Genomic DNA, 9,403 nt, shown 5'->3' with positions numbered 1-9,403 from the left:
GGGTTCTGTTTCCTGAATGTAAACTAATGGCAGCCACTGTTCTTACTAGCTGGGGAAGAGAAATCGAGTCTGAATTGCTCCTGACCAGGCTGGAGGAACTGTTTTAGGACAAGCTTGGCACGTAGTAGGCCGGCATTCAATGCTTCCTGAGACGACTGACTGAATGAACATACTCTACTTAACCCCTGAGTGCTCGAGGTGCCTACCCCTTTATTTGTGCAAATTACAGTGATGGCCACCACCTACTGAACCTCAGCTGTGTGCCAGGCGCCATCATACAACCTCATTAATCCCCACAAAGACCCTCCGGGGTCAGTCCTATCACTGTCCCATCTAACAGAGGGAGAAACAGGCCCAGAGAGGGGAAGCCACTCACCTAAAGGCACACAGACACATGCACAGTTCCCCCAGGAGAACAAACTGTTCTCCCTCTATGAGGTGGGGGTGGGGGTGTTGTCTTCCCCGGTTGCTATGGCCCTTTCAGGCACCCCCCCCCCAACTCCCGGTCTGTGGCTCTCCACTCCTGAGGGCTGGGGCGGAGTGGCGAGCTGATTAAAGGAAACTACACCCCTTCTCTGTCGGCCCTGGGTCTGACTCTCCCTGCACAGATAATCCAGCTCCAGCCCCTCCAGGTTTCTCCATGCACCTTGCCAAGATTGCCAGAGACAGACATGAGTCAGGGTCCTTCTGCCCATCTGGAGACCTCTGCCTTCCCATCTGTGTAGCGGGCTTGAGGGGGTGGGGGGAGGGATCTCTACAGCACCCCCTCTCCTGGGCGGGGTGGGGTAGGGGTGGGGAGGACGACGATCTGAGAAGAGGCAGACCGAGTTCAGAGATCCCGGAGCGGGCTGGACCTGACACCAGTTTCCCACCCTTTCCCCTGCGGTGGGCGCCGGATGCGGGCCAGGCTAGACGGGCCCCCTTCCTTAAAGGGCCAGGCGCCTCCTCAGCCCGGGCCCCCGCGACCTGTGGCGGGGATGAGGGTGCCTCGCCCCTCCTCTCCAACTCTGGGAATAGTTAACTTTCTAGACTTGGGTGTGTTGGGGGGTAGGAATCGGTCCCGGATCCCTGCCCTGCCCTGCATCTCGCACCCCAGACTCCCGGACCCAGGAGGGGCAGGTGATGCCCCCACTCGGAGGTGCGGGGCCCGCCCTCTCCTTCCGCCCCCGGCCCCTCGACAGGCTCCGCCCATCTCGACGTCACCGAGGCCCGCGCGGATTGGCCGACTGCGCCATCGCTCCGGACACTTCCTCCTGGGCCGCAGCCGCAGAGTTAAACTTTGGAGGGGGAAAAAGAGCCACCGGCGCCCGGCGCCGGGCGACCCTCCCTTGCCCCCCTCCCCGCCCCCTCCACCGCCGCTGGGAACGCCCCCTTCTCCACGGCCCCCGACCGAACTTTTCTCCAACTTCTGAGACCCGTGAGATTCCCTCCTTAGTACCCCGGCCCTCAGGCTCCCTCTGCCCATCCCTGGGCCCGTCGGATCCCTGGGATCCACTCGATCCCCGACTCAGAGACCCCTGTCCTCCACCCCCAGGGTCTGGTGAATCCCCTCGGGCCCCCTTCTTAATTGGATCCTCTTCTTAGAGCCATTGGATTCTGCGATCCTACTCCCCCCCACCCCCTCCGCCCGCTCTCTTCTCAAGCCTTTCTCTCCCCAAGGGGCCTCTGGATCCTGGGCTCTCCTGATCCCTGAGATCCCGACCTGCTAGATTTTCTTGATTTCTTAGAATCTCTCAATCTCTGGGTGCCTCAAACCATTAGATCTCTCCTTTATGATTCCCGGGCGTCTGATCCACTAGACCACACTTCTCTAATTTCCCAGGGTCCCGCCATCCTCGAGTGCCCTCAACCTGCTAGGTTTCTTTTCTCGTAGCCCCGGGATCCCAGCACTCCCGCTACCAGCTTACGAGCTCCCTTGGATCCAGTGACCCGGGGTCCCCGGACTCCTTCAGCTGGATCCCGGGTGGGCGCCGGGCGGCCGGTCCCGGGCCTCTCCCCTATGGCCGCCCCCCCCTCCCATCTCGCCGGGCTCCCAGGCTCTCCCGGGCCTGGGTCTCCTCCGCCCCCCGGCGGCTTGGAGTTGCAGTCGCCGCCACCGCAGCTGGCCCAGATCCCAGCTCCGAGCTCCGGGGTCTCCTTCCACATCCAGATCGGGCTGACCCGCGAGTTTGTGCTGCTGCCCACCGCCTCCGAGCTGGCCCATGTGAAGCAGCTGGCTTGCTCCATCGTGGACCAGAAGGTGAGGGTGCAGCGTCTCTCCTCCAGCTTGGGGAGAGGTCTGCAGGGGGCGGGGCGCTGCCAGAGGTGGCCTGGAGCCCGGCATAGGGGAGGGAGAAGAAGGACGATGAAACCTTGGGCGACTGGGAGGTGGGGGTGGGGCATTTAGGCCCCCAGTTGCCTCCTCACCCCACTCTCCTTTTGAGGGAGGCCAGGGCAGGGGTGGGGTGCTCCAAAGGTCTCCCCAAGTTGCGTGTCCCTGTATGTTGTTGTCTTCTGCAGCCAGCAGGGAGGAAGGGAGAGGCCAGCTAGGTGTAGAAGTGGGAAGGAAGGGGCCGGTGGGGTGAGCAGATGGGGGACCTCCGCATTCAAGCCCATCCCGGACCTCCCATTTGGTGGAAACAGTAGAAATCCAAGCCGCACCGGCTGTGGCTATCGGGTGACACGTGTGGGTGTGGGCGCTTGCACTAGCTGCCGTGGGGTAAGTGAGGTCTCAGAGCCCAATCTCTGCCCTCCCCCAGGCCTGAGATGTGTGTGGTGGGGCCAGCACCTCTTTGGAACCCCCAGAAGCTCGGGGGACTCTGTCCCCACTCCTCAGGTCTGATGCCGGCCTATGAAAACAGGCCTTCCCCAACCCCAGCCTTACCTCGGTGAGAAGCTGGGGATCACGGGCCGAGAGGGAATCAGGTGGCACTCAATGCGTGAATTCTAGAACGTCAAAAGTTAGGATAGTGGGATTCTCTGTTGTTGGAGTTCGAGACTGTAAAAATGTTAGAATATTAGATTCCTGGGCTGCTGGAATCTTAGACCGTGAACATGTTAGACTTTTGGAATGCTGGGTTGTTGCAATCCTAATGGTAAAATATTCAAACACTAGAATCCTCGTGTATTAGATTCCTAGAACATGAAAATACCAGACCGTGCTACTCTGGGGTGGCGAAATCCTCAAACATAGAATATGTTCGAACCTGAGATAGATGTATATAATACTATCATGCGAGCATGTTGGAATCCCAAAATGTCCACGTTCCAGAATCTTCTCAGACCCCTGATAATGAATTCTTTGGGCTTCCGAGAAACCTCAGGAACTGAGCCAACTCCCCCATTTTACACACAAGGCAACTGACACCTAGAGAAAGCCCCCTCTCCCCCCCCATCCCCCCCCCCCACCTACCCGACCAAGCAGTCAGGGCCTAGGCCCTGTCACCTGAACCCTCTCCCAGCAGACAAGAACACATGGGGCTTCCTTCACCCTCCACCCAATCCCCAAACCCAGAGGCCTAGTTTTCACACCCAACTCGGGGGCTCTGTGAGAAAACTGGGTGGGGGTGGGGTAGGTTGGAGGGCAGATTGCCCCCTGGGGGTAATTTGTCCGGGGGCGCTCACATCTTCTGCCTACTCCCTCAGGCCTCACCCCCCGTTTTGTTGTGCCTTCTCTGTCCAGGTGTGGCACGTCCCTTCCCTTCTTTCCAGCTGCCCCACCTGGGCTGTTTCACTTTCTGTTCTACCAGGTTTCATTTCCTGTCCCCCCCCTCCCCCCCCAGCAACCAACCAGCCCAAGCTAGGGACTGGGACACCTGGGTCCTTTGGGCATTGGGTGGGGGGGGGCACCCTCCCTACCTCCAGCTCCCTTGAGCCCTAGCCTTCCTGCCGCCACCCCCGCACCCCCCAGATGTCCTAAATCCCCTTCTTCTAGCTGGCCCCACCCTAGTGCTGGGCTTGGAGCCAGGTAACAGGGACAATAGATCCAGGAAGGAAGTTGGGGAGGCGGGGAGAGTAAAGGAGCCGGTGTTCGCTTAGCCCCTCACCACACACACCCGCCCCCCTGGAAAATTCTAGATGCCCGCGCTCCCAGAGCCACTCTCCCTCCCACCCTAGTTTCTTTGTCCGGCCACCAAACTCTGTCAGCGGTGCTGTCTCCCAGCACACCTGGGGCCCTGGCACCCCGCCTGAGCTTTGAGCTGCACCCGGGAGGGAGCAGGCAGGAAGCTAGGGCTGCGGGGTCTCTGTTTCCGGGGGAAGCAGCCGGCCCTGCCCTGGGAGCGTTCCAGACCGCCCGCTGAAGGCAGCTCGGGGAGCCTTTCTCGGTCACCGCCTCCCTCTCCCGCCCCTCAGTTCCCCGAGTGTGGCTTCTACGGCCTTTACGACAAGATCCTTCTCTTCAAACATGACCCCACGTCGGCCAACCTCTTGCAGCTGGTGCGCTCAGTTGGAGACATCCAGGAGGGCGACCTGGTGGAGGTGGTGCTGTCGGGTGAGCGGTGGAGGCCCCCCTATGGGCGCAGCCTGTAGCTGGGGGTGGGGACGGGGCGCAGTGTGTGTGTGTGTGTGTGTGTGTGTGTGTGTGTGTGTGTGTAGAGGGGGGAACGGATAGAGGTGAGACGGGACATCTGGAGGAGGGAAAGGGAGAGGTGGGCCCAGAAACCTGCTTCTTAAAGTCGGGGCCAGTGGTTCGAAGCCCCGGTTGCAAGTTAGAGCTTTTACAAACCACGGCCTGGGAGGGAGTAAATATATTGTGCGGCCTGGGAAGGAGTAAATATATTGTGCGGCTACCCCAGCAACATCAGTGAATCTCACACTTCCTAATGCCGAAAGCTGAAAGATGCTAGACATCAGACTACGTATGTTATCATTTCCTCGAGGAAGCACCGAGAAGGATGCGATCGCTATACGGTGTTAGGAGGGAGGAACGTGGGTGCCTCCGGAGAAGATAGAGTGTGGGCCAGGAGGGAGATTTCTGGGGACTGATTCCAACTTCCATTATTTATCAAGATGTTGGTGACGGGGTGTGTGCAGTTTGACCATTCACTGAGCCGTGCACTTGAGATGTGACCTTGTCTATCCGTGCCTCCCCCCACCCCGCCCCGTGACATGCTAAATGGAATCAGACTCTGCGAGGTTAGATGTAGTGTGGGCACCTGTATTTTCAGCCAGAACTTAGCTACCCACTAGCCGTTCGCATTAAACAACGAATTTTTTTAATGTTTATTTATTTTTGAGAGAGACAGAGCATGAGCAGGGGAGGGGAAGAGAGAGAGGGAGACACAGAATCCAAAGCAGGCTCTAGGCTCTGAGCTGTCAGCACAGAGCCCGACGCGGGGCTCGAACTCACAGACCGTGAGATCGTGACCTGAGCTGAAGTCGGACGCTCAACCGACTGAGCCACCCAGGCGCCCCTGTCCTCACTTTTCTTTGATCTGGCGGAGCTGGCCTGTTCTCTGTCCCTTGAGCAAGCGAAGCTGTCCCCTGTCTCTGGGTCTGTGCACTTGTCCTCTGTGCCTCCCTCCCTGCCCTGTCTTCTCACAGCTACCTCCTTCTTGTTATTTGGATCCGAGCTTAAGTGCCATTTCTTCCAGTGTCTGAAATTCCCTTGTCTATTTGTGTGTGAATGTTTTTTTGCCTGTCTCCCCGAAAAATGTCAGCTCCCCGAGAGTGGGGTGTAAACCTGTCTTGTTCATAGCTTTACCCTGAGTATGTAAACGGTGCTTGGCACACAGAAGAGAGTCCCCTTTCTGTCACACAATAACGAGGATAATAGCTCAATATTAGACTGAATTTCGGGAGTGGGGCAGGGGTAGGAAAGAGAATGAGAGTTAGTTTAAAAATGAACCTTTAGGGGCGCCTGGGTGGGTCAGTCGGTTAAGCATCCGACTTTGGCTCAGGTCATGATCTCTCAGTTCATGAGTTCAAGCCCCGTGTTGGGGCTCTGCGCTGACAGCTCGGAGCCTGGAGCCTGCTTCGGATTCTGTGTCTCCCTCTCTCTCTGCCTTCTGCATTCCTCCCCCACTTGCACTCTGTCTCTGTCTCTCAAAAATAAACATTAAAAAAATTAAAAAATAAATACATAAATAAAAAATAAAAATGAAACTTTAAAAATAAAAGCTAATGGGGTGCCTGGGTGGCTCAGGTGGGTAAACACCCGACTTCAGCTCAGGCCATGATCTCAAAGTTCGTGAGTTCGAGCCCCACGTCGGGCTCCATGCTGACGGTACAGAGCCTGCTTGGGATTCTCTCTCTCCCTCTCCCTCCCTCTCTCTCTCTCTCTCTCTCTCCCTCTCTCCCCGCCCCCATGCCCCTTCCCCTCACTTGCTCCCTCTCTCTCTCTCAAAATAAATTAATAAACTTAAAAAAATCATTCTAAAATAAAATGATTTATTCTAACCATTCTAACCATTCTAACCGTTCTTGAGCAACTTTCTATGTGGTCTGTTTAAAGAGCACTGTTTAAAAATTTTTTTTAATTTAAAAAACTTAAGGGGCCCCTGGGTGGCTCAGTCAGTTAAGCGTCCAACTCTTGATCTCAGCTCAGGTCTTAATCTCAGGGTTGTGAGTTCAAGCCCCTACTTAAAAAAAAAGAAAAATTTTTGTTAACTTAAAAAAAAAAATACGGTGTGCTTGACTGACTCAGTCAGTAAAACATGTGACTCTTGATCTCAGGGTTGTGGGTTCGAGCCCCACACTGGGTGTAGAGATTACTTAAAAACAAAATCTTAAATAATAAAAGAACAGTGTTTTCAATGCTTTCCATATATTCATTTAGCCCTTAAGAAAGAATTTATAAACAGGGCACCTGAGTGGCTCAGTCGGTTAAGTGTAAAACTCTTGATTTTGCCTTAGGTCATGATCTCACGGTTTTGTGAGTTCGAGCCCCAAGTTGGGCTCTGGGCCGACTCTGCAGAGCCTGCTTGGGATTCTCTCTCTCCCTCTCCCTCTCCTCCCCCTCCCAGCTCACGCTCTCTCTCTCTCTCTCTCTCTCTCTCTGTCTCTCTCAAAAGAAATAAATAAACAAAAAATTATTTAAAAATGAATCTATAAAGAATACTATTATGATACTGGGCATGTTCTTTCCAAGACACCTGCGTGGTTCCTACCCTTGCTTCCTTTGGAGGCCTTCCTCAATCACCTGTTTAACATTGGACCACTTACACCTTCCCTATCTCCCTTCCCTGCTTAATTTTTCTCCTAAGCCCTTATTGACTTCTGGCCTGCTGTATGTGTGTGTGTGTGTGTGTGTGTGTGTGTGTATACATATATATATATAGAGAGAGAGAGAGAGAGAGAGAGAGTAGTTGTAACTTATTTCTGGGATATAGATATTGTATAAACATATATACATAATTTGCTATATATATATACACATATATATGTATACATATATATACATATATATATACATAAAAAGTATATATATATATATATTTATATGTAATTTTATGCTAGGGAAAACCAGAGCCCGCAACTCATGTTGGTCCTCATAAATATTTGTCCCGTTATTGAGATAGGAAACAATTGCTTGACAGTTTGGTTTTTTTTTTTAATTATTTGAGTATAGTTGGCACAAGATGTATACTTTATTAGTTACACAGTTCAGCGAGGAAGTAAGTACAGTGCTAAAAGCATGAACTTTGGAGCTGCACTGGCCTGGGTTCGATTTCAAGTTCCACAGTTTGCAAGCTGTGTGACCTTGGGCAAGTTGTTTCACCTCTCTGTGCTGCCATCTTCTCATCTGGAAAATGGGGACAATGGCAGGATGTATCTCCAGGGCTCTTTTTTTTTTTTTCAACGTTTATTTATTTTTTGGGGGGACAGAGAGAGACAGAGCATGAACGGGGGAAGGGCAGAGAGAGAGGGAGACACAGAATCGGAAACAGGCTCCAGGCTCCGAGCCATCAGCCCAGAGCCCGACGCGGGGCTCGAACTCACGGACCGCGAGATCGTGACCTGGCTGAAGTCGGACGCTTAACCGACTGCGCCACCCAGGCGCCCCATCTCCAGGGCTCTTGAGACAACTGAATTCATTATTTTATTTTATTTTAAGTTTATTTATTTATTTTGATAGAGAGGGAGAGAGTACCAGCAGGAGAGGGCAGAGAGAGAGGGAGAGAGAATCCCAAGCAGGCTCTCCACTGTCAGCACAGAGCCCTAGGCACGACGCGGTGAGATCATGACCTGAGCCAAAGTCAAGAGTCTCAACCGACCGAGCCCCCCAGGTGCCCCTGAATTTGTTAGTATTTTAAAATACTTGGCGCAGTGCCTGGCACAAGGTGACTGCTAGATTGGGTGATTGTTAAATAGGAATATTTATATTTTCTTTATTTTGGGGGTCTGCCCCCGCTTACTAGAGGCTAGGAAGGGAGTTTGTTTTGTTCTGTGTGGTGCCCCTAGCACCTAGGACAATACTCAGTAAATGTTTGCTGGATTTCCATTTTAAAGTTTATTTATTTATTTTAATTTATTTTGAGAGAGAGAGAGCAAGGGGGGAAGGGGCAGAGAGAGAGAGGGAGACAGCATCCCAAACAGGCCTGGGGCTCTCAGCCCAGAGTCCCAATGCGGGGCTCTAACTCACGAACTGTGATATCGCGACCTGCCCGGAAATCGAAGAGTCCGAAGTTTAAACAACTGAGCCACCCGGGCGCTCCTGTTGGATTTCCCCTTTAAAGATGAGGACATTGAGATACATAGGTATTTGTTTTTTCTCTTGAGGCTCGAGCTGTATCCTAGACCAAGTAGATCGCAGACTCTGAGGATGAGACTTAGGCATCTGTACTTTTCAATTTGATTTAAAAATGTTTAACTGTGAAATATTCGTAACGTAAATTTACCGTGTTAACCATTTGCGCGTCTCCTGTTCAGTAGTGTTAGTTACATTCACGCTTCCCTGCAACAGTCTCCAGGAGTGTTTTCATCTTGCAAAACTGAATCTCTGTATCCGCTCAACGACTCCCCAGTCCCTGGCATAGGTGTGTGCCCCGGTGGTGAAACTGGGATTTGAACCCAGGTAGAGTGTAGTATGCGAGTAAATGAATGAAGGCAGGCAAGATGAAGCCTTGCAGCCGGGAGGACTGTGAGAAACCCAGGACCCTACAGCCTCCGCTGCCCCGGCTCAACCGTCCGCCTCCCCCTGCTGCCTGCAGCTTCGGCCACCTTCGAGGACTTCCAGATCCGCCCCCACGCCCTCACCGTTCACTCCTACCGAGCGCCTGCCTTCTGCGATCACTGCGGGGAGATGCTCTTCGGCCTTGTGCGCCAGGGCCTCAAGTGTGATGGTGAGGGGAGAGGGGCTGGAGGCGGGGCCAAGGGGTAGGGGGCGGGCAGGAGGGTGGGGCTGGGGTGGGGTTCAGGTGTAGGAGGCGGGGCTCGGGGGCAGAGGCAAGGGCCGGGAGGCACCGCATGGGGGAGGAACAGG

General features: G+C 53.9%; 1 protein-coding gene across 2 annotated transcripts in view; it reads left to right on the top strand.

Moving 5' to 3' along the window:
• Nucleotides 1–1,257: 1,257 nt before the first annotated feature.
• PRKD2 (protein kinase D2) overlaps nt 1,258–9,403 on the top strand; it is a 34,791-nt gene continuing 26,645 nt past the window's right edge. The window contains exons 1-3 of one of the 2 annotated variants that reach the window (XR_003965411.2): nt 1,258–2,239; nt 4,333–4,471; nt 9,132–9,263. Coding sequence is in view for 1 of the 2 variants with exons in the window: in XM_030299871.2 (XP_030155731.1) it covers nt 2,000–2,239; nt 4,333–4,471; nt 9,132–9,263 (511 nt within the window). In the remaining variant the exon portion in view is untranslated. The remainder of the gene's footprint in view (nt 2,240–4,332; nt 4,472–9,131; nt 9,264–9,403) is intronic. The other variant, XM_030299871.2, reaches the window with a different exon arrangement.

Source organism: Lynx canadensis, chromosome E2, assembly GCF_007474595.2.
Source record: "Lynx canadensis isolate LIC74 chromosome E2, mLynCan4.pri.v2, whole genome shotgun sequence".
NCBI classification, from domain to species: domain Eukaryota; kingdom Metazoa; phylum Chordata; class Mammalia; order Carnivora; family Felidae; genus Lynx; species Lynx canadensis.
Note: the sequence above shows the minus strand (reverse complement) of the source record. Positions and strands in the feature narration are given on the sequence as shown.